This window comes from Aedes albopictus, chromosome 3, assembly GCF_035046485.1.
Source record: "Aedes albopictus strain Foshan chromosome 3, AalbF5, whole genome shotgun sequence".
Lineage (NCBI taxonomy): Eukaryota > Metazoa > Arthropoda > Insecta > Diptera > Culicidae > Aedes > Aedes albopictus.
Genome location: NC_085138.1, coordinates 227632564 through 227658481, shown reverse-complemented (window position 1 = coordinate 227658481; position 25918 = coordinate 227632564). Strand labels below are relative to the sequence as shown.

The window sequence follows — 25918 nt, the reverse complement described above, 5'->3', positions numbered from 1 at the left end:
GTACTTTTATGTTGTATGTATTGATGTCTCCTATGATGAATTTGAATTGTTCTCAGTTGAAAGTTAAACCAAATCTCTGAAATGTAAATGTAAATATTAGATGTAGTACCGTTGAATTCTGGAAAAATAAATTAAATTGAAATTGATACCTAAATTAAAAAAAAAAAAAACAATATAACGGTGTAATATGGTACAGTAAAATGGTAGGCACCGTTTTATGACAGCGTTTTCAAATCAAATGATGATGATGATAATGATGATAAACGAAAACACTTTTAGGAGATAGGGTATCGCCTCTTGAATTTTCCTGTTACGTATTTATGACATTAAATGTTACGTATTTATGACATTAAATTTTAACAAAAAATCGAACTATAATACCATTATCCTCTCAACAAATTGTTAGGTTTTTTATTAATATGTTTAAACTATTTAGTACGATAATAATAAATGACACATGTCCATGCGCTGGGGTTGTCCGGCGATATACACCACCGGGGAACAAAATAGATGCAGTTACCCCACTGCGAATGCGAAGCGAAGCGATTCCAACCGATCTGCGTACCTAACTAGTTTGCTTCTGGCAAGCGATAAGGTTCGTTCTGTTTTGTACCAATCGGTGTTTCTTTGGTCTGCAATATTCAACGTGTTTTACAACTGTAGTTTCCAGGTAAGAAAAAAAAAATGATTCACTTGTAATTACTATTATTGTTCAGCATTTATCGATATTATTACTTTCAGATTTCTACTACAAAAAATGAATCCCACTGAATGGTTTAGCGAAATTTCGGAACAACTATGGCCGAATCAATGCTTCTCGTTGAAAGTGAAAAAGGTTCTCCACGAAGAGCGCTCCAAATTCCAGGATATAAAGCTGCTAGAGACGTAAGTTTTCAATTGTTTTCTTCGAAATAAGTACTTTTCAAACACGTGGCAGCTCAATTCAAAAGATTCAAGTATCAATCGAATTTCGTTGATAAGAATATTTCCATTCATGCCTATGCATTGAATCAAGTAGGTAGCTTGAGATTATCTTCTCGTTTCCGCTCTTCGAAGGTCAATGTCAAAATGGCCTTGAGACAAAATTCTGGGAAGTTGTTCGATTTCATGTGCACATCAAAACTCAATTTATGTAAATAATAATTTTATAAAACATAGGTACACTAGTAATACACGTCTCGTATTAATAAGGCCTGTTTTAAGGAATTTTATATCTTGGATTTACTTGACAAATCGTCTTTGAGCTGCCGCATGAGCATGAATGAACGCTTGCCACTCTGTTAAGGGTAAGTGTGCCCATCGTTATGGTATTAATTATAAAAAAAAATCGTACCACCTAATGAAGGGTTTCAAAACGTTAGTCGGTAGTTTTCTATCCAAATTTGTTTGGAAGAACATGAAAACTATCGTTTTCCCCTGTTTTTCGATAAAAAATTGTTTGCTCCAACATTGATCTGCAACTACTCCGCTCGAGACGAGATGTAACCAGAGCACTGACCGTAGCTGATACGCTCCAGGGTCGAATCGATTGTGGGGCGATTCTGGAGCAAATCGATTTGAACGTTCAGCCAAGATCGCTTCGAAATAGTATCATGCTGAGACTGCCTCTACGTCGAACGAACTATGGGATACACGGTGCGATCAGCGGCTTGCAGCGGGTATTCAATAGAGTAGCTTCGTTGTTTGATTTCCACTTCTCACGTGAGACTCTTCGCCGGAGGTTTTCGTCGTTCTTCGCAGGGCGAAATGACGGACGCTGATTGTGCATTTACTTTAGTTTCAATTCCTGACCAAGTTTTGTTTCGTTGAATGTTGTCTCTGTATCATTATTTATTATTAGTTTCTTGACCATGTCATTGTATCATACTTCTTAACCATCATTGGGGCTACACCCAGCCTGTTGATGAAATAAATAAATCCAAATTGTTTCAAATTAGGTACATACACTGTTTCTATTATGGAGGCAAAATTTAATTTTGATTCCTATTGTTGCGGTATCCCATTGAAATCATGTGGGATTTTGGAGGATAGGAACACTACCGCAAGAACAGAAACACAGCAGCGAAAATATCAAGGAAAACATTTTTTTAAAGTGGTTTTCGGACAAATCTTAGCACACAAATGGTGTAATCTCATAATTGAAGCATGATACATCTATTAAAAATGCCCTTTGGTAACATTTCAGTGGAAAAAGTGCTCAAATGTCACTACCGCAACGAAGAGAACCTGTCCTTACACAATGATCCAACAGACCTCGCAGATTTGGCGCGGATAGTTTTCCACGCGTAACAATATTGTGGATTTACCGGCTATTTGTATTCCACCGGTTACTCAAATAGCCGTTTTCATATTAGCAGCAGAATAAATTTAAAAGTTAAAAAAATAAACTTAACATAACATGTTTCTCTTAGGACATTGTCTGACGGCATCTGACAAACATTTCTTCAAAAACACCCTGTGGATTGCTTCAGCGATTACGCTAAAAAACTTTAAAAGAATATTTTTGAACAAAAAAAGTTAATACGAAACGTCTTCTTACAATAATCAAGATGAGCTGCGTTGATTTACACATCAAAAGTTTATTTTTCACCCAGTACTTGAATTAGTACATTTCAGTTTCTTCAATAACACAGCGTAACAAAAAATCAGTAACAAATTTTGAAAACGACGTATGGTGTAGCATTAAATAACTTTTACACAGCGCAACACTTTTTTAGTCTCAAGAGCAAACTTATGTGTCCCTGATAGATTTTGGGCTGCTGAATACGAATCCGGGCTCAGATTTGCTCCAGCACGTCACAATTTTGAGCTATACCTCAATTTATAGGGCAAAATTTGCGATTTTGGGCTTTTATGATTGCAAGCCATAGGACAAGGGATTTTTTTAAGGCATTCACATCCAAATTAACGACTCATGCAAAATATTTTGTTTTACCAAATCGAATTTGATAGTTTTAAGCGAATAATGTTAGGCTACGATAGTTTCCATACAAGTTGCATTAGTTTACATACTAACATAAAATGCTTAAATCTATTTGATTTGGTGAAACAAAATATTTTACATGAGTCGAAAGTTAAGATGTTAATTGACCAATTTACCTTTTGATTGCTTAAAAAAATATTTCCATGCATTAACAATAGTTATAGAAAAGTATTTATGCAATTCAGTATCATAATTTACATTTTATATAACTCATTTTGATATCATAAAGGCCAATTTTTCCATACTGGCTCATTATGCAACTGAAATGAGTTGCATAATAAAAAATAGTTGCATAATGTTCATAATGCAACTCATTTGAGTTGCATTATGAACATTATGCAACTCAAATGAGTTCATTATGAAAAAAATCATTGCATAAAATTTTGTATGGAACTCGTTGCAAAACTCGATTTTTTCAACACTCTTCGTATTTATCCAACTCGGCAAGCCTCGTTGGATAAATGTTACCGACTCGTGTTGAAAAAATCAACTTTTTGCAACTCGTTACATAAATAACTATTAAGGTTTCTCACAACACTAGAAAACTATAAAATTACAAGTGCAAAATATCTATCGTGCCATGTCAATGTTATCTTTATGTAAGTTCTACTTTATTATCATTCCAGCTACTCACATGGCACCGTCCTGGTTTTGGACGGTATCATTCAATGTACGGAACGAGATGAATTTGCTTACCAGGAAATGATCTCATTTCTCCCGCTGTGCTGCCATCCGAATCCCAAAAAGGTGCTGATCGTCGGTGGAGGCGATGGTGGCGTGGCCCGGGAAGTGGTAAAACACCCCCTAGTGGAGGAAGTGCATCAAGTTGAGATCGACGACCGCGTGGTGGAACTGTCGAAGAAATATCTCCCTTTCATGGCATGCGGATTTGATTCGCCCAAATTGAAACTCACTATTGGGGATGGTTTCGAGTACATGAAGCAACGGGAAGGGGAATTTGATGTCATCATCACCGATAGCAGCGATCCGATTGGTCCGGCCGAGTCACTGTTCCAGGAGTCTTATTTTGCCCTTGCGAAGAAGGCGTTACGACCGAACGGCATCATTTGCTCGCAGGGAGGCACCTTCTGGATTGATATGGATCACATCAAGAGTACGTTAGATCACTGCAGGAAACATTTTCCTGTGGTGGGGTATGGAGTAGCGTCGGTACCGTCCTACCCAACGGGCCAAATTGGATTTTTCATCGCAAGTTCGAATGAGGTAGGTCTAGAGATTTGCTACAAATGATGCCGTAACTAAATAAGAAAATTAATAGAGCCAAAACATTCGAAATGTTTCAATCGTACATCGTTTCCTTCCAGAACACGAAGCTGAATGAACCGGCAAAAACATTCACCGACGAAGAGATCGACAACATGAACATGCGTTACTACACTTCGGATGTTCACCGGGCTGCATTCACGTTGCCCAGATATGCTGCTAAGAAACTTTACTAGCAAAGCACATGACTAGGAATATACAGATGAACAATAATGTACAATATGGTTGTACCTTATGCATTTTGGAATCTTTTTTATTCTTTGCTTATTGTGGAAATTTTATATACATTTATAATATACACGATTTAAACGTTATGTACGGCTCATTTAGGTTGTAGATATCACGTCCACGAAAAACTGTTGGCCTAGAATCGCTCACCGATCGGTTTTATTATCAGTTCATGAACCTAAAACAAAGAAAACATGCTTGAGTTTGGTTTTGAATTTGGTTCACATAGCACTGTATCGCCATAATGGCCAACTAAGGCCCCTATGTTTTACGAGCATTAATTTCAAAGATAATATAGCTCTAGCCAAGACGGTGCTCCATAGTAACATGTCCAAAATAATTAAAAACTACTTGATACTAAAAATACTAACTGTTCCAACGCTTGTGAAGTGGGATGACCGAAAATGAAATTTGCTGACCGAAAGATTATTATTCGGAACTCGACGCCCTGTACGACAGATTGAGACCGATTGGGGACTCCTTCGTTGGTGATGGAATACCTTGTCGGCGCTCGTTAAAGCCGATTAAGTAAGGGAGGATCAAATGTTGTTTTTTGGAACGAAGTTTTGAAATCCCTTTGAAAGGACGTTCAAGGACAAGCATCTTGAAATCCCGCTTCAACAGTGCATCAGAACTTCAGTCGCACAAATCTCAAGAAGCAAGCTTCAAAGAACACTATTCTTGTTCACTTGTAATAAGCTAAGAATAAGAAACTCATGTATGTGCACTGGTTTTGTTTACGAAGAGATTTGTACCCTCGAAATGAGTAGGTGCCAAAGTCGAACATTTTGGATACTAACAAGTCTGTCCTTAAATTTAGCATCCAACACCGCTGCAAGTTTAATCAATGCAGTTATTTCTGACGCGAGAAACCCTTTAAGGGAAATGGAACCATCTCGGCAGAGCTTCTATAAAAAAACTGATAAAAATACCAGCAGAATGAGCAGACAATACATTGTTTGGATGATCATATTCAGCTTCATATACGTCTTTCATTAGGGACCATGCACAAATTACGTCACGCTTTTAGGGAAGTTTTTTTTTTGCATAACGACCCATACAGAAATTGTTGAGGTCTCATACAAAAAGTGGGTGGGATTATGCCAAATGACTTGTAGAAATGTACAACCTAGGAATGAGGCAAAGGATCTAAGCTGGAGGCGATATCAGTCAGTGCCTTCGAAATGGATAACAAAATTCCATGTTTCATTTTGTTAATTCTACAGAATATTGGAAAAGCTTCCAAAGGCCTGAAGTGCACAGTGTCATTGACAAAGTTTGACAAGGTTGAATTTGGATCTCTCGGTGAGACTCAAACTCACGATTCCTCACTAGGCAGACGCGTTACCATCACTACACCACCAGAAGACGTCAAGATGTAGTGATTAATCTGAATTCGAGCTCAATTCAAAAGAACGTGATTATATTTTTTTCAGGTCAAACTTTCGGATGAATCAGACGCCGAATAAAAATTCCAATACAAATACAATACAAAACAATAATACTACAATACATTATATTGCCAACAACGAGGCCAAACATTCATTATATTGTTATCGTATGGTTATACAACAATACCCTCTATTGTAGGGTGGGGCAGGGCAAGATGGGTCACGTAAGGACGGACCATCATAACTTTGTAAATATAAATCGTATTGGTTTGCATTCGTCCTCTACTCTTCAATACACTAGTTAGCTATGCTAAAAACTAATAAAAAGTTCATTGAATACAAAATATGATGTTCAACAGTTTTAAAAAGTGACCGATTTTGCGCCGTGAAAAAGTGCGGGGCAAGATGGGTCACCACCAAGTAATTTACATTTTCTTAATGAAAAACGGCAATAAGGTTTGTTCAGTATTCATACATATGTACCCCATATCCATAATGAGTTAACAAAAGATAAATACTATAGTAAACATTTTATAAATTTATTTAGAGAATAAAAAAAAAGTTTACGGTTTGAGTAGTCCTAAGACGACTTGAAAATCGATGTTTTCACTAAAAAAATATAATTTTATGTTATAATTTTAGGCCTTTATTCCGCTTGATTGAAGTAAGTTATGAGATAGTGTTGTAATAAAAAATAAATAACTTTTAAATGATCCAAGAATACGCCCAAAATTGAAGTTAACCCATCTTGTCCGGCGGTGGTTTATATTGAGAATATATAGAATATATCGCATAAGAAAAATGGCGGATAAATTTTTCAATCGATACCCTAAACTTTTGTATATTCATGCTGGTCACCTAACAAAATTATTAACATAATCAAAACATGAGTAATGCGCTCGAAAATGGCACTGACTCATCTTGCCCCTCTCCACCCTATAAAAAGTTCAAACAATAAAATGTATGGGTTGCGTTTCAGTTTCAGATTTGTTCGAATAAAAAAAAATGTATTGTTACGATACTTAACAACCTGTCATTATATTGTAAAATGTTCATTTACACTACATTGTATGGTGCCCATAATCGCATAGTTGACGTAACCACCATTGACAATGTCAGCACTTACAAGCTAATATTCATCAAATGTGCATGATTGTGACCAGTTTTATTCAATAGAGCACAAGATCTAATCACTAGCTAGATATCAACGTGAAAAAAATCATGAACTTTTCATTAATCATTGTTAAAATTTCAAAAGTGTGCTAAAAACTATAGTGGCGCTTACGTCAACTATGCGATTATGGGCAGTATGGTGCATATCCATACGTCATATTGTTTTTATATTGTCTTCTGCATGGTATCAACGTACAATGAAATGTGTTGCGAATGTATTGTAATGTAACAATACAATATAGGGTGGGGCGGGGCAAGATAGGTCGCGGGGCAAGATGGGTCAGTGCCATTTTCGGGCGCATTACTCATGTTTTGATTATGGTAATAATTTTGTTAGATGACCAGCATGAATATACAAAAGTTTGGGGCATTGATGAAAAAATTATTCACTCTCATTGGAAATAAAAAATTAAATGCGTTTTAGCCATTTTTCTTATGCGATACATTCCATATAAACTCCATATAAACGGCCGCGGGGCAAGATGGGTCACCTTCAGTTTTGAACGTATTTTTGGAGCATTCAAATGTTATTTATTTTTTATTACAAGACTATCTCATAAATGACTTCAATCAAGCGGAATGAACGCTCAAAACTATAACATAAAATTATGATAATTTTTTTAGTGAAAACATCGATTTTTAAGTCGCCTTGGAACCACTCAAATCGTAAAATTTTTTATATTCCAAATAAAAATATAAAATGTTTACTAGTAACTCTTGTTTACTCAGTATGGATATGGAGCATATATGAATGCGGAACAAATCTTATATTTTGACGATTTTCGTTGAGAAAATGTGGATTACTTAAAAGGTGACCCATCTTGCCCCGCACTTTTTTCACGGCGCAAAATCGATCACTTTTTAAAACTGCTTGTTTAACATCATATTTTGTATTTAATGAACTTTTTATCGACTTTTAGCATAGCTAACTAGTGTATCAAAGAGTAGCGGACGAATACAAACCAGTATGATTTGTATTTACAAAGTTATGGTGATCCATCCTTAGGTGACCCATCTTGCCCCGCCCCACCCTATTGTACCTGTATTAGTCATTTTCACGAGGCTGATACGATTATTGGTCAATGCGACGATATGTAGTAAGAAAATCAGGGATATTCTCTAACCTCTTCGAATCTTGCAGTGGATTACGGCAAGTTGTGGAGGAGAAGAAGTACGTAAGGAGAGCGGGTAGCAGGTGTAAACACTTCAGCTGATATCCCGCAGGGAAATGGGCAAGGACAATGGCGGTTGTTGTAATTTACTACTCGTGAATCACTCGGCACGGCAATGTGTTTCGCTCAACAGATACGACTTACCTCTCCGATTGTCTGCAGCTCAATGAGTGACGATGATCCGACGATCGTTGCAGCAACTGCTGTGCAGTGCTACCAACCTAATGAGCTAGTGGCATTGTGTAACGACGTTACACACTGTCAGTCGAGAGGGGTAGGAATATATTCATATTCAGGCTCGTATATACGACACCTTACATCCTTCCCCTTCTTTAAAAAAAATATATATATCTACGCATTAGATGAAATTCCTGTTACTGAAACAGGCACAAGCCATCGTTGCTATCAATTTGTTCATAAGCACCTTTAAAAGCAAGCAGGAAAATATTTACGCAGTCAATAAACACCTTAAATCACAACATTAGTTGCTGAGTATTGCGTTGTTCTTTGCTGTGCCTTCGAGTGTCGAAATTTGTTTAGCAAAAGGTCGACGGAGACTCGAGTGAATGATTAATAATGATCGGTGAGCTTGTTCCTTGTTTTTCTTTGAAAAACGCAGTAAATGTATCTATTTATAAATTTTTCAACAAAAACTACAAAGTTCGTCACTTCAAGTGTTGGCCAAATTTTTCATTAATTTTTATATTTGAATTAAGTTCTCCTGTATTTTTGTACAATCCGCCACCTTACGGTGCTGACCACACTGACTTGATCCATAATTATGCATCAGTATTTTGCCTAAGTTTGTGCGGTCCGTCAATGTTACTGTCGACACAATGTTGTGTTTCAATATATCGATTTAATGGTAATTATTACTGGTTGCTTTCAATGATGGATTTCTGATGCACTTCACCTATCACACTATTTTTGTGCTCGTACGCTTTCGCCGACATGAATTTCACAAATTTCGCATTTTACAAACTTTCCCACGAATACAAACGCACAACTGCTCAACTGGCCACCCTGGAACGAGTGTGGTGAGAGAAAAAAAAAGAGGAATTCGAATCGGAGAGTTGTCAGATGGATGAGAATCAAAACAAAATCGAAGAAGAATTAGGCGAATCACACATCACGTGCCCATCTTTGACAATTCTAGACGTCCAAATGCGGTCAGACAAACCGGTTACACTATCGTCACACTTTTAAACCGTCGCACTTTCATACTGTGCAGTTCGATTTAGTGTGAACAGTGCAATAGTATATTGGTTCACCAGTTCTGCCAATTGCGAGGTGACGCAAAATATTTTTCATTCCATAAATTTTTATTTAAAATTTTCATGATCTCACCATTCTTCCAAAATGATTTTCACTTACCAAAGTAATTCATTGATCTATGCAACTATCAATTTCTCTCTAATAACAAAACTCCTTCCCGTAACAACTGTGGAGGGTCCAGTAGCATATACAACCTCTAGTAGCAACGGTCGTTGAAATTAAGATGTCTCGAGCATACTAAAGTGGCGAATCCTTATCGTTTTGACTGGTCTCCTGCTCGATTGGAACTATGGGGATGACAGCAAATCGACTGTTCCAATTTTGACGTTTCTCCTCTTCGTTTTATCCAGGCTCGCTAGTCGAAATAACATTCCTTCCCTTTCCCGGTTGAACGTAAGGACGTGGCCAGCGCCGTTATTGATCCAATAAAGTTAGAGCTCTCGAAACGTGTACGTGGCAAATCCCGAGCACCAAGCCTATTGCTTCTTTGTGCAATTACGCAAGCTCAGGTCAACCACGGAGTAGCAACTACGAAGTGTACAGTCACCAATGCTCATGCTCAAACACAACATTAATTGTTGATTTTTCCGATTTATTGTGTAAAACACTGTGAAGCACAATTTACAATAATTATGAAAAACGAATGTTTCCGTGCATACTATATTTTTTCTAGCGCACTGATCTATGAATTCGAGCACCCCTAAAGCCTGGAACACATAGCGTCCGTTCCGTCGAGGTTTGCGTTTTTTTTTTTGACAGTTTTCCCATGGGAAATGTGTCAAACTACTGTCACGCACACGCAAACGTATGCATTGTGTGGGGCACTTAACCCAATCGGCATCCCTGAAACGCTGACAGTTGACGTGATAGACTTTGACATCTCACCACATATGCACCAGTGTGTGTGCTCACTGAATAAGCGGGTTGCTGACAATAGAGATAAGTGACATTTCAACACACGAACACTAGCGCGAGTTTTTCCTCACGCTAAATTGCATGCTAATTCAAAGGCTTTTCAGATTGCATATGCAAATATTACCCAATAGATTTGGGTAAAACGAGTAAATAATGATAAAACTAACGTCCAGGGTAAGAATGGAAATGTTTTCCTCACTGTTTCACAACTACATCCACAAAAAAGGCACGCATACATTTGAACGTGATTACCACTATTGAAGCCAGCCCAGTAGTGGCAGGCATTGTTGCCAACTCTCTTGTTATAATGGCCCCAAAATGCGTTGATCAAACAAAAATGGGCCCCTAATATCTCTACCAACTGCATTGTTTCTGATAAAAACAACGCACTAATGCAACAAAGCTCCAGAAACATTTACAGTCCGGTTTCGCTGGTTGGGTCACGACTGCCCCCCGATTTGCGAATCGTGTTCGTTCGTTGGGGCAACTGACAATTAAAATGCTCTAGACACACGAAAGTGATGAAAAATACGTCACGAAACATTCACATACTTACACAAATGTTCTGTATATATTTAGAAGGTTGCAATACGACGGCGATTAGACGTCAAACACGTTTTGACATCGATTTTGACATTGACAGTGCTTTTTAGTTGGCTTTTGTCCAAACCAGTGAACATTCAGAACATTTTTGACAGTTTCACTATGTTTACTCAGCTGCTTAATGGTTCGAAGCAAAACGGGAGTCAAACTCTCGGCGTAAATGTTTCGGGGTTGGGACTGACAGTGATTTTTCGATACGGATCGCAGCTGCTGCAGGTATCGACGAAGTCTATCCATTGACTTATCCACGGTCTCCTTTTCTCCCGGGTTGATTCTTCTTTTCTTCTGCAATCGCGATCACTGTTTACACAAAATGACACTTATGAATACCCAGCGACCAAAAGTTCACTGAATGTTCACCGGATCTCACCGGATGCAAGATGTGAGCAGTGATTTTTGTCAACACGACCCGCAATTACCGTTTCCCATCTTGCTGTCCGTTGGCGTGTGACGTCATCGTGGACAAGTTCATTCGGCATTCTGCAAGCTTTTAGGACACATCTGGGAATCGACTTCGCCATCCCACAATGAAATTCACACTCTCGGAACTCGTTTCTGCCTTCCTGAAAATTCTAAGCGCGTTGGTCCCATGACAGCACAAAAAAAACATCGTTTTAGATCTGCATTTCGGCAGCATCTTCATTCTTTAACAATTGACAGATCTCCAGATATTTAAATCAGTTTGAATAATTATTCTACTTTATTCTTGCTTTCGCTTCCATCATGTGTTCCATCACTTTTTTCAAAGTTTTTTTTTTTTTGGTACACTTACAATTTGAAGGTTGTTTTCCTTACACACCCTCTCGCCTGTGGTTTTCATTACTCACTTTGGCGAACGCCTCAAAGGTCTTTGTAGGTTGTTTTCTTTACACACCTTTGTGTTTGCTAGTGGTTTTCGTTACTCACATTAGCAGACGCCTCAAAGGTCTTTGCAGGTGGTTTTCATTACGCACCCTCTTGCCAGTGGTTTTCATTACTCACTCAAGCGAACGCCTCAAAGGTCTTTGTAGGTGGTTTTCTTTACGCACCCTCTCTTGCTAGTGGTTTTCTTTACACACTAGCGATCGCCTCGAAGGTCTTCGTAGGTGGTTTTCCTTACTCACTTTCACTTTGGATGGTTTTACAACTCGACGGACACTAGACACTCTTCCACTTCATTATTCTTCATGATGGTTTTCGTTACGCAACACTATTCCCTGTTCACACCGAATTTCTCCACAAAATGCATTCCCGTACCGAGTGATTCAATTAACAGATCAATAATGTCTGGCAGGATCGCCAATGTAAACACTTCAGCTGATATCCCGCAGGGAAATGGGCAAGGACAATGGCGGTTGTTGTAATTTACTACTCGTGAATCACTCGGCACGGCAATGTGTTTCGCTCAACAGATACGACTTACCTCTCCGATTGTCTGCAGCTCAATGAGTGACGATGATCCGACGATCGTTGCAGCAACTGCTGTGCAGTGCTACCAACCTAATGAGCTAGTGGCATTGTGTAACGACGTTACACACTGTCAGTCGAGAGGGGTAGGAATATATTCATATTCAGGCTCGTATATACGACACCTTACAGCAGGTATGGTACGATTTTCAAATAGAGGTAATAAACTATAGAGGAAGAATGTCGCTGGCGTCGCTGCCGCAACATCTCTTGCTGGCGGAGATAGGCCGGGCTATAAGTGTCAAAGCGAAAAAGTATGCAGTTTGACAGATAGATACCCGACATGTTTGCGAACGAGAACAAAGGGAACAGCAGCGACATTCGTCCTCTATAGTTTCTTAACTCTATTGATTTTCACTAATGCCGTCCAGCTGCTTGTTTTCGCCGATGATATTATCGTTGCAGCACCATATCGAAATCGCGACTCGCGCGATATGCGAAGGTACAGATGCGAAGTAAAATTGAGCTTTTTGTTGGCATTGCGCATCATTCAGCTAATTAAGAGCTACAATTTGCGCACCTCCGAATCGAGTTGCGACACATAAAAGTGGGTAAAAACGAATTTCATCCAAAAGCATAATATTTATATTATAGCTCGCAAATTTGAGACGGTGGCGGAAGCATGCTGTAGTAGTAAAGATTGTGCAAAGAGCTATTTACGAAGCCCAACCTCTATTACTACACGTACATTCGCAAAGGATGAAGCCAGGCGAATCGGATTAATCATTAAGGTGAAACGGGACGCCGTGTTATTTTTCCTATCTTGCCTCTCTTTCTAACAATTTGCCTCGCGATTTTGAAGATGGTAATCTCGAGTTCTATCGCACTGAAGATGTTGAAAACCAATCAGCATATGCACTGCAAGTGAGCATACACAATGATAGGTTTTTGTTGCAAAATATGAAGTAGAATCTGAGATTACCATCTTAGTAGCCACAGAGCAATGGCGGATATTTCCTCGACCGTCCCGTCCACCCTTAAATGTGTCGAAGACAAGCATGTTCGACGGCGTACGTCATTCACCATTTACTAAACGTTGATATTCCCGATAGTCCTTTACGGATACCATGCATGGCCAATGCATGTAGAGGACCAATGCGCCCTTGGAGTTTTCGCTTGAAGAGTTACGCGTACCATCTACGGCGAAGTGCAAATGGTAGACGGAACATGGAAAAGGCGAATGTACCACGAGCTGCATCTCCGGCTAAGAGAACCAACCGTCGGCCGCAACACGAAAATCGCTAGGCTACGGTAGACGGTAATCGTCACTAGAATGTCGTATAATAATTCGATAAAAAATGGTTGTAGAGAGCCATCCAACCGGTAAAGACTACGTGGTGCGCACCGAGCGAGATGGGTCGTTCGCAGAGTACTTGACTGGAGACGCCGACCACAGAGAAACAGACGTAACACTTCGAAACATTTTTCGATTCAAATTATAGTCACGGAAACATATTCGCCCAATGCTAAAAGCACTGGGTTTGGCCGACTATCAACTAGGTGGCGGTAGTGGGCAAACGTCAAACTCGAACAAAAACGATGCGAGCGCTACGGGTGGTCAGTTGGCCAACTATCAAAATTTCAAATAGACCGTTAAATCGGTGTACGATGGGAATAGGGTCCTAAAATGAAAAATATTTTCGCGCTTTTGGTGCATAACACGAAAGAGCTTGGTTTTCTGATCTCAATGGTAATTTTCTTGAACTTGAACAATAACAGAATCAGGGTGTCTACTCAATTATGAAAATGAAATTCCCTGATATTTCCAGGATTTTTCCAGGTTTTTGAAAATAATTCCAGGTTTAACAAATCGACTAAACTAAACATGTTTTCAGATTTCTAGAAATTCGTGGAAACGTAACTTTTTGGGAAATTTCTAGTTCCTACTATAATGACATTTAAGGAGAACATTCCACCAGAATTTAGGACGAGATGATTTTCTGATGGAATTCTTAAAACACAGTCCTGGCTATACTTTAAATAGGAGAATTTTGTGCATAATTTGATGAAAATTTTGTTTATGAATTTCTGAAGGAATTGAGCAAGGAAAACAACAAGAAATTACACTATATTTTTATAAAAGTTAAGCTTGGCCGTTCCTGCAGAAAATTTTCTGAGTAGTTCCTGAGCAAACTTTCTTAAATATTGTCGGACATTTTAAAAATTGCAGCTAACGCTTTGGAACAAATCCTCAAAGAAACCCTTCACGCATAGCTTCAGTTATTGCGCACGAACACCTTCGTTGGTTTCGCAAAAGATTCACTCAAGTATGTATTTTTCATGAATTTCACTAGACTTTTCTCTCAAGCGATTCCTTCTTTTATAGAAATTGCTAGCAACAATGTAAGATATGTTTATAGGTCTTCAGTCAGAAATTTTTTTCAGAGTTTGAAAAGAATTGACTTCAAATAATACTGCCAGTTACTCTGGAAAATTTAAAAAATGTCTACATAAATTCAACTAGAGGAATTTCTTAATTCCTTCAGAATATTTTATTTTTTTTTCTTCACAACAATTTTAATCGATTACTTCACGTCAAAGCATCGTTTTTTACCAAATGTATACGAATAAATATTGTTACAGATGGACTACTTTCAAAATTAATAGGAAAAAATTGTAATTCAATAGTTTTCGTTGTCAACTATGGGAAAGTGAGAGCTGAACATTGTTTCAAACATTGTTCAGAATCATTTATGAGTTGTTCTAGAAACGTTTCAGAAATAATCAGAAAAATATTGAAAAATTCTTTCAGAAGCAAATTCCGCTAGAAATACCATCGAATCCGCCAGAAGTCCCAATTGATCAATAATATTCTGCAGGAGTTTCAGGAACTACGCTCAAAATATATCTTTAAGTTCTTTCAGGTATTTTCCAACATCAACAGGCGATTGCAAATTTGTTAGGCAAACCTCAATAAATTCTGCAAGACAATAAGCTCATATAAATGGAAATAAAGAAAAATAGATTATACAATTTAAGTCACTAAGCCAATATTTAGAGCTTCAATAGATTGAAAAATTTGAGAATTCAAAATCCTAACAATAAAAGCATGTCGACTCAGTTTTCCGAAATAGGTAAAACATAAAATAGGATATTGCTGTGGAAAAAGTACAAGTTAGTTTCAACGTCAAGAGTAAAGCATATCTGATAAATAATATTTAACGAGCGGGTAGTTAATAGCGGCGCAGCCGAAATTTTTATTCGCTTTGAGGCATTTCTAACTAAAAATTTGTATTAAAATGATAAACACAGAAATTCCCTGATTGTCACCATAATTCCCTGAGAATTCCAGGATTTTTCCAGGTCGAGTAAAATTCCCTGATAATTCCAGGTTTTCCAGGTTTTTCCAGGTAGTAGACACCCTGAGAATAGTTAATAAACTCGAAAATAAAATAATGATGAGCAAGTCTTGTTTGACATTCGAGGTCAACCTTGACGTAACGAAAGTGAAACGGCGGGTTGCAAAAGACACCACATTGGCTCACTTTTGACAACAAATGTTCCTGTTTGACATACACGGTAAACAAAATTTACCCAAAATTGAGTGCTAAACAAGGAGTGTTGCAAAAATTATTAAAATTTTTGAAAATATATTTTATGGGCTTTACCTAATAGGAATACTTAAAAAATGAGTAAACATGTCGTTTTATTCAATGCTTGATCGAATTATGCAGAAATTGAGATAGGCCTTTAGGAGCCTATTATCAGAGTGTTACGTCTGTTTGTCTGTGCGCCGACTATGGACTGAGCCGAATGAAGACAATTTCTACATACAACCAGGGCGAATGACACTGCCTCGGCTAACCGGAAAATCCGCATTTATCCGTTGCTAACCGTCGTTAGCCGCGTCTAACTGCTGCTCAGTTAGCAGTAGTTAGCGACGGTTATGTACGGATAAAAGCATATTTTCAAGTTACAAAAGAATATGTCATTCCCCTTGCATATGGCAGACCATACTTAGGCTATAGTCTGACCGATAACGTAAGTAAGGAACTTTTTAAAATTGATTACAAAGATTTAGTTTTGGAACTTTGAATTTTGAATTACAAAAGTGTGTAGGGTCTGGGACCATTTGGGCAGGAGCATCTATTTTGGGCACTTGCTGCTATAACTCAGTCAATTTTGAACCGATTGACCTGATTTTTGAGACACGATCTGATACGCACAGCATCTAGCCATGTACAAAAATTCAAGTCAGTCGGTTTGAAATTGTCTGAGTTACAGCTGTAAGTGCCCAAAATAGGTGCTCCTGCCCAAATAGTCCCAGACCATAGGCGCCAACTTAGGGGGGGCAAGCATGGTTTTGCCCCCCCAATATTTGACGATTTTTAGATTTTCTCATACAAAAAATCAGAAAAACCAGGCTTTGCCCCCCCAATAATTTGACCAAGTTGGCGCGTCTGGTCCCAGACCCTACATACCTTTTTCTTAATTGGGCTCTTTACATACCTGTACATGCGATGGTGTTGACAGTACGTAGAGTACAGCCTGTGCGATATCTTCTGCATTGAGAAGGGGAAACTGTACTTCAGTTAGTTCTAATATTTCCGTTTTCACTGCTCCAGGGCTAATACTCTTAAAATAGACAGTCATAAAATTTAAATTGATTAGAATGTATAAACACTTTCATTTACTACATATCACATACCGTAACTTTAACTTTCGATTTATCGTTCAACAGCTCCTGACGCGTAACCCGAATAAAAAATACAGTAGAAAAACCGAATGTTGTATTGTAACAGTACTATTTAGAACCATATTTTTACAATAGACACCACTGTAAAAATAAAAATACAAAAACAATAAGATGTAATGTTGGATACCATACCGTGAATTGTAAATAAGATTTTTACAATATATTATACAGGTTGTTAAGTATCGTAACAATATAAAAAAATATTTTTCTCCATATATATTTTTTTGCAAAACCATACATTTTATTGTTAATGAATTGTTCAAAATACTGATACGTGGGTTTAAATATACCGTACATTGTATGGTACATGAATGGTTTCAAACAATAAAATGTACCGTAAATAAATTGTTTTTAATTGTAATTTCACTACTGGTTATACATTTAATCAAATGGTTTTGGAATGGTTCTCTTTTGTTATGTTGAATTGTTTTACATTACATTAACCATATATTGTTATATTATCTTGCCAATTTCCTCCTGTTAATGGCTTATTAGATTTATTAGAATGCGCTTTGGGAATTCCCAGAGCGTTTTGGATAACCCTTCATATATAGGATCGCCCACGTCTAAGTCTGAGTAGTCTCTGATTGCATTAACAGTTGAAGCTTAGGTTCCCATTCCCCACCAGCCAGAACTGGGTTTCGCAAACTAAGCATTATTTGTGGCAACACTTTGAGCGGCATGATGGAACTATGCTGAGCGCGCTAAGTGTTATTAGACCACTAATGTAGTTGCATGAAGTGGGTGACGAGGTACATAAGTATCATTACAGCGTGCTTAACCGTTATTGCAATATTGAGGCACCAGTTTGACTAAAGTTTGAAATACATAACAACTCATGAGATAACTGTCAAGTTCGATTCAAATATAAATTAGGTTAAAAAGCGAACCCGCAGACGAACCTATATTAAAAGTCATTTCAGTGTTCAGTCCAGTCCATATGTTAAAGATGGCTCTACGTCAAAGATAAAGTTTGTCAACCGCATTTGATTCGATTGTGGTCGAAGGCAAGTTCACATGAGAGAAGAGGAGAAAACTCCCCTAAGAGCAACCTTAACGGCGGCTACTATTCGAGCAACCCGCGCAGCGCTACCATTTTGACTTAACCACCCTTTTCCACACCGATAGCAATCAAATTAGTCACCCTGATTCGTATCGGGAGGGCTGACATATTCCCATAGCATTTTTAGGGTCTGTGTCAATTGGCGAATTAAAATTAATTTTCACTTAAACTTGACAGTTCGATAATTATTTCCTTAGGAGAACTGTCAAGTTTAAGTGTTGAACTGTCAAATTTAAGTAAAAATTAATTTTAATTCGCCAATTGACACAGACCCTTAGCAGCGCAACTGTCCCGCTACTATATTTGGTCACCTACCCATAGCGCTACTATTTTGCGAGCGCATCCAGCAGCGACCGGTAAAGTTTGCTGCAATGATGGAGGGCTGCCAAACGGGGTATAGAAGCGCACCGTTAAAGGTGCTCTAAATGCAAATTCAGAAAGAATAGTGTTGAAGTGTTGAACTCATCTCCTGATTTACGGTAATCTGACCTGCATCTTTCCGGGTTGGCCTACATTGCATTCGTATTTCTCTCATCGCACTCTACACACCTAGCCCGCCATATCTCTTGGACCCCTGCTTGGACCTGCAGTTCTTAGGACATCTGGTTTACCACTGATTTAAACATGTTATTGGCATTAACTCTTTGGAGCCGGAGGGGTCATATATGACCCCGGCGATGAAACCGAGCATAACAAACGTGTTTGACACCAGCGAGGTTGCGTCAACAGCGGCGAAAAAAATCGATTCCAAAAGGTTAAATTGATGTTTCAACTTATTCACTTTTTTTTCTTTCCTTTCCTTTGCATCAAAAAAGTCACAAACATCAACAAAACAAAGCACGGAAAAAATCTTAAACTGAATAAATCTGATGTTCGATTTGAATAGGTCGAATCTGCATAGGCAGTGGCGATTCCCTAACCTCAAATCTACCTGTTCAACGAATGTAAATTCTTGAATTTTCTTAACAAATTGGCTTGTAATTTGTAGAAAATGGCGAGAATAGTAGTTTCCGTCCATTTTGAATTTGATCCTGGTCCTGTACTCTTCGCAAATACAAGTTTTAGGGTCGTTGGACAGGTAAAAAGTGAGGTTACGAGACGCCACTGTGCATAGGAATCACAGCAAACATACGATCTATTCAAATCGAACACCAGAAATAATTAAAAATTCACGGAAAAATAATGTTTCGGAAAAGTGAATGGTTCAAACGTAAGAAAAACAGTATAATATATTGTTACATAAAAATCCAATGTAAATGTATAGTATAGCGAACCATTTCATTACAATACACTTTATTGTAGCTGGTACACTGTATGGTGCAGGAATGGTTTTCACCATACACCCTATGGTTAGTTTTTATCCGGGAACTTCTGTGATTGCCGTTACCGCATGCTTTGAAGGAGCGTACATGTTGTACGATGAAATCAGAGCTTCTACTGAGTAGGGAAGACTGTGTCCAACGATGCTATTGATGTTGATGATATGTCCGGCAACCGATCTTCGCTTCATTGATTGATATGCCTCTCGACTGCACATAACTAAGCCCATCACATTCGTTTCCCATGTCTCACGAATAGGCAGCGAATTGTTCGGGTCGATTAATCTTGTGTCACGAACCACACCAGCGTTATTAACCAGCACATCTACACCTCCAAACGTTTCTTCGATATTCTTGAAGGCCACCACTATATCACTTTCTTTGCTAACATCACATTGCATAGCGTGTAAGTTATTTCTCAAATTTGCGAATATTTGTTCCTTCAATGCTAGTGTACGCTCAGTACGCCTGGCCAACCCAACCACTACCATTCCGGCGTTAGTCAAGTGGATGGCTATGGCGGCGCCGATTCCTGCACTTGATCCCGTGACAACCGCAATTTTACCATGCCATTGTTCCATCTTTGAATCCAACCTTCGACAAGTGATATTTCCGATATTTCAATGCAACTAATGTCCCATGAGATCAGTTCGCCGGTTTTTATTCAATACGACAGATCACCTATTCCTCACAAGTAGTCACATCAATCAGCGTGCACATCAAAGGCTCGTCATCATTTGAGCAGAGTATAGTCAGATAGACAAATGAATCAAACATTTTGATACCATCGTGTCGGTAGAAGTTTATTTGCAAACATTGAAGTGGCAGCTCCCGACTTAGTGAATAAATAATGATGATGAAGTGTGCTGTTTATTAATAAGCTTTAGACGAGGTATCTGCTTCAGCTATTAATAATTCTGGTTTGAAAGTTTTTCGCAAGTCATGTTGCATTTATCAAATATTGCGTCCAGCATCATATAGGGCTATCGATTTCTCCCACAGGTTCTTTTCAAGTCAACAATAGGAAAGTTGATTAAATTGCATGACTAAAAAGTGTATCATACTCATTCATTACAACAAAAATGAAATTTCAAGATAAGATGGCTACTGAAATCGCATTTTTCGAAAATAGTTTTAAACGGGTTGAAACACGGGTGTCAAAAATATATACCTAAGGGGCGATTTCTTCACCCTGGCTTAAGGTGAAACGGGACGCCGTGTTATTTTTCCTATCTTGCCTCTCTTTCTAACAATTTGCCTTGCGATTTTGAAGATGGTAATCTCGAGTTCTATCGCACTGAAGATGCTGAAAAACAATCAGCATATGCACTGCAAGTGAGCATACACAGTGATAGGTTTTTGTTGCAAAATATGAAGTAGAATCTGAGATTACCATCTTAGTAGCAACAGAGCAATGGCGGATATTTCCCCGACCGTCCCGTCCGCCCTTAAGCGTTAAGCCAGGTTTAACTGTATGGGTAAGCCTGGCTTATCGGTTAAGCCGAGGTGAAGAAATCGGCCCTAAGAGGGTCCAAAATACATTAGGGTGTCATAAACTGAAAACTGATGCTTCAAAGTCAATTATATTCATCAAATTTTCAGCCAGAAATGAGCTGGGACGGGTATTGGAGGCTTTTACGATCATACTAATTTCATCATTATGTGCAACATCCTTTGAATCTGTTTGGTTCCTAGATAAATTCAAAAAGTTTTTCAAACTTAGAAAAAATCATAACTGCTCATCAAACATGAAAATTTGTTCTTTTTTTTTAAATTTTAATAGCAATGGAAGTTGAAATCATGACATTTAACGCTTAAAATCAAAAGGAATAATGAATAGGACATTAGCAGAAATATCGGAAATTTTTGATCAATTTTAAACTCCAGCACCAAAGAGCCTACCACAGACAAACAGACGTATCACTTGGAACAAAGTGCGAATAGGTAAAATCATCGTCACAAAAGCATAATCGTCCAATGCTAATTATGATGTGTTTCGCAAATCCACTGAGTAGATGGCGGTAGTGAGCAAACGTCAAACAGGAGCAAAAACGATGCGAGCACCATGAACGACAGATTTGCGAACTGAAGAATATTTGAATAGTCCGTTAAAAAGGGAAACGATGGAAAGTGGGTAGAGTGAAACGTCTGTTTGTCTGTGATGAGCCTACTGTCTAGCATTGCCAAGTACAGTGTCGGACAAAATAATAAGACCATCAGCTATTTTTCATATAAACTGGCCATGTTTGACGATACGGTGCTCGGTTTCTAGAGAACCAATTTCGCTGATATTTTGGCAGTCGACAAGGACACAGACAAACAGACGTAGCACATAGAACAATATTCGTGAAAATCCATCGCCCACTTCACTTCACACTATCATCACCTGGTGGAAATGTTTCACGACACACTGCGTTGTGCAATATCTTCAACAGAAGGAGCTAGTGTGAAACGTCAAATGCAAAGAAAAACGATGCGCGCGCCTCTGATTGTGAAAACCACTACTATAAAGATTTAAGGTGAATATATAACGAAGCCACACCTCGAATTTTCAAGAGCACAAATCTGAGGAATCAAATGACGGATTGCACTGAAAAGTTGATCGATCGGTGACCTGCTGGTGGTGACCAATCGATCAACTTTCTAGCGCAAACCAACCCTGGGTTCTTCAGATTTGTGCTTTTGAAAATTCTATGTGTGGCTTCGTTATATATTCACCTTAAGATGATCGTTAAAAGCGTGGTCGATGGAAATTTCGCAAGTGTTACGTCTGTTTGTCTGTGACAAGGACTTACGTGAATTTTGATTTTTATTAAAATGATTGAGCTCTGTTCACTACAACAAAAAGATATATACACTGTATTTACGATATACTTTTAAACATTAATAATAAAATTAGTCGTCTGATCTGGCATTAGATAGAGCGTGCCGGTAAATATATTTCTTAACTTATTGCCCGTTGCGAAGATTTATAGATTCCGACGCAAATGAATGATTAGGCTGATTTTTAGCGTGGGTGCATTATAAATGTTTGTTTACAATACAAAACTATCACCAAGTGTGTACTTAAGAACGCAGCGTAAAATATTCACCAGGACGCGGTTTGTTTTTATATCTGTGGGCCCACGCAAGAAAAATCCACGCAACTAATTTTCGCGCAGGAGTCTAAACAGGTGGAATCTCCGCAATACTCCGAGCTGTAAAGCCGGCAGCGACAAGTCTCATTACTGTCTATTATTATTATTGATGATAAGAAACTCATGCAGCCGCTATAAATTAGCTGTGCGCCAATGGTAATGCATTATTTGCGTAACAGTGACTATTCGTAATGGATCGTTGGCAGAATCGCGTGGCTGCAGTAACTGGTGCTAGTGCCGGAATAGGATGGGCCATCGCTAAGGCGCTTTTACAATCCGGTATGGTTGTTGTCGGCATGGCAAGACGTGTGGATAAAATAGAAGAACTCAAATTAACGCTTGACGAAAAGTTACAACGAAGGATGCACGGCTGCAAGTGTGACGTGAGCAGTGAGAAGGACATAGTGACGGCTTTCAAGTGGATTGACGCTAATCTCGGAGGGGCGGATGTATTGGTGAACAATGCTGGTGTCTTGAAATCCACCCAACTCATCGAACCCGGAAATACTCAGATGATTCGCGATGTTGTAGAAACGAATATTGTGGGCCTGATCCTGTGTGCCCGTGAAGCTTATCAGTCAATGAAAAGACGGAACATTGATGGCCATATCGTTAACATGAACAGTGTCGTCGGCCATGGAGTGCCAGTTGGAGTTGACACTCTGACTACATACAACGTGTATCCCGCAACGAAGCATGCAGTCACCGCTCTTACCGAAACATTTCGCATAGAATTATTGAATGAGAAGAGTCAGGTCAAATTAACGGTAAGCTAAATGTGTGTGGGTGTCTTTGATTTGCCGCAAATATGCAATTTGATAACCGTTTTCTAGAGTATAAGCCCTGGAGCCGTTCGAACAGATATATTCAATGATCCGGATTTACTGAAGAAACCGATACCATTCCTAGAACCTGAAGATATAGCAAATAGTGTGGTACACGTAATTTCAACTCCAAAGCATGTCGAGGTTAGCAAATGTAGACCAACAGCGTAACACTGACGCGCTGTCAATCATTAATGATTACGTTTTGTTATTCATTGCAGATTAAGGAGCTCACTATCAAACCGCTTGGAGAGAGATTTTAGTGACTTGCATTCGTGGATGACGTATTTAATGGCAGAAAAATCTTCTACATAACCACCTGCAAGTGCAATAACAATTAGGGTTAGAACAATTAGTTCTGAAACGAATTAAACTTCCATGAATAGGCTAGAATACCCTGCGGTTGAGAAGCTTTATGTTACTTGTATGTACCTCCGAGGTAGATACATAGGCTGTTGTATAACGTTGATCTATACTAATTTTTTTAAACGATTTAATCGAGGAGTTGAATAAGCCTCATAAAAAAAGTTTTGTAGTTCGATAAATGTTGAAATTGGAATAAATAAAATACAACTATAAACTGAGTATTTGAAACTTTGTATTAGGGCCTGAGTATCATTTAGTAGTCTTACGCTCCCAAATTCATCATAATTAATTATGTACCTAATGTACTAACTTAGCTGTACCGGCAAGAAGTGCCCCACAAAATTATCAGTTTAGAGGGGGAGGGGTCTCAGACCATGCTGCTTCCCTTCTAAGAAACCCTTTACGCAAATTTTCTCGCCAATCGGTCCAGTAGTTTTCGAATCCATAACGGTCAGACAGACAGACAGACAGACAGATGGAAAGAAGAAATTCATGTTTATAATTACATAGCCATTCCATAGAAAATCTATATAGTGCAACTCCGATTGCCGTGAAACTTGGTGAGTTTGTAGTTCATTAAAAATAATTAGACCGGTATTTTTTTATTTCGTTATTATCGTGACCAATTTTCAAATAGCCTGGTCCAAAAAATCATATCTTTTGACCAGTTGACCGATTTTAATCTTCTTTGTTTTTGTGTGAAAGATATTGAATTGTAGTATTTCAGGAAAAATATTGCTAAATGGGACAAACTGTGTTTAGGGTTCTTTAGGGGTATCCGGATTATTTCATAATTGGAATCTCCGCCTAAAAATTAGTCGAAATCCAAAATTTCACAATTTTTGGAGTCCGGCAAGTATTTTTAAAATGCATTTAAAGTTTATGGGTACATTTTTTTGTTCGGGCCGAACTGTCATTTTATTGATTGAAAACTAGAATGACAGAACGGAAATTAAAATTGTTTTGTTGATTTGATCGATTGATTTGTCTTTATTAAAGAGACTTTCAGCCCTTGGCTTGTTTTGTTAATTTAACCATCAAAACAAACCCGCATAGAAAAATACAGTTTGCATTAAGGTCCAAACAGTATGTCTCCTTTATCTGTCACTGTTACTGTATCACAAACAGGTGCTTTTCTGTTGAAATCTATGAAACTGGCATTTGATCATAAAGAACGGTCTACGTAACCCATACCAAGTTGTAACAATATGTCATATTGTGTAGAAATTGTCAAAACATATGGCGATGAAAGCTTGTGAAACATGGTGGCAAACTGGAATGACCATTTGTCAAATGGTTTGTGATTATATTTGCACAACACACTCACACACGGGTATTACACTGTATACCACTTATAACTCAACAGTTTGCCAAATAGTTGCACACATTGGTGTATGTATCAATCAATTGCCGCAGTTTGCAGTTTTGTAGAAAAAACGAAAAAAAAACTTTTCTGTTATCCACCTGAGTGAAAACAAACGAAAAACTCAAACGGATCACTTCGCGGTAAGCAATTTGAAATAACTGGAGAAAGAAAATGGTAAGTTTTGAATGATAATTCTATTTTGTTTTTTGGTGCTTTATCTCATACATGAATATTGTTTTACACAATTCACGAACTTGAATTCAAAGGAATTCAATAGCATCCTGCCCGAAATTGCAACTGCAGAATGTTTCGCACAATCCGGGAGAAGCGAAGCATTCGTCCTGATGCCGGTGGAAATTCTGTCTCTTTTTTTCATTAGAAATCCGCTGCCGCCCAGGAATGTTCACAGCTTTAATCGCCGTATGTGCTGCCGGGCGTACGATAAGATGCGTCGCGAGTCGGAGAACTTCAGCAGTCATCACTGCTCTCGGAATGACCCGGATATGATGCGAGGATGTTTTTGCATGAAGGTAAATCGTCTTGTTCAACCACAATATAAATATGATGGCAAATATGTATTGTATAATAAATAAATCATCAGTAAACGCATAACCGCCTTTTTATTTTTAAATGGTTCAAATGCACTAGACCCATATATCATTTGCTTAAAAAAACCA

The 25918-nt window shown here is 38.3% G+C and overlaps 3 protein-coding genes across 4 annotated transcripts; 2 read left to right on the top strand and 1 right to left on the bottom strand.

The window, feature by feature from the left end:
- Positions 1 to 512: 512 nt before the first annotated feature.
- Positions 513 to 4581, top strand: LOC109428785 (spermidine synthase). The gene is made up of 4 exons (XM_019704630.3): positions 513 to 670; positions 742 to 885; positions 3610 to 4207; positions 4309 to 4581. Exons 2-4 carry the CDS (start codon positions 758 to 760, stop codon positions 4441 to 4443), a joined length of 861 nt encoding a protein of 286 aa, XP_019560175.1. The 5' UTR covers positions 513 to 670; positions 742 to 757; the 3' UTR covers positions 4444 to 4581.
- LOC109428787 (farnesol dehydrogenase-like) lies at positions 4493 to 20155 on the bottom strand. Of its 2 annotated transcripts, XM_062859272.1 has the most exons (4): positions 19599 to 20155; positions 17119 to 17166; positions 16920 to 17045; positions 4493 to 4673 (listed from the first exon to the last, which is right to left on the bottom strand). In XM_062859272.1, the coding sequence occupies exons 1-4, from the start codon at positions 20127 to 20129 to the stop codon at positions 4632 to 4634; spliced, it is 747 nt and encodes a 248-aa protein (XP_062715256.1). In that variant the 5' UTR covers positions 20130 to 20155; the 3' UTR covers positions 4493 to 4631. The 2 variants fall into 2 exon arrangements, with proteins under 2 accessions (XP_062715256.1, XP_062715257.1); XM_062859273.1 differs by lacking the exon at positions 16920 to 17045.
- A 2594-nt stretch (positions 20156 to 22749) lies between these two features.
- LOC109428786 (farnesol dehydrogenase) lies at positions 22750 to 24096 on the top strand. The gene is made up of 3 exons (XM_019704631.3): positions 22750 to 23452; positions 23519 to 23653; positions 23731 to 24096. The coding sequence occupies exons 1-3, from the start codon at positions 22877 to 22879 to the stop codon at positions 23770 to 23772; spliced, it is 753 nt and encodes a 250-aa protein (XP_019560176.2). The 5' UTR covers positions 22750 to 22876; the 3' UTR covers positions 23773 to 24096.
- The last annotated feature ends 1822 nt before the right edge of the window (positions 24097 to 25918 follow it).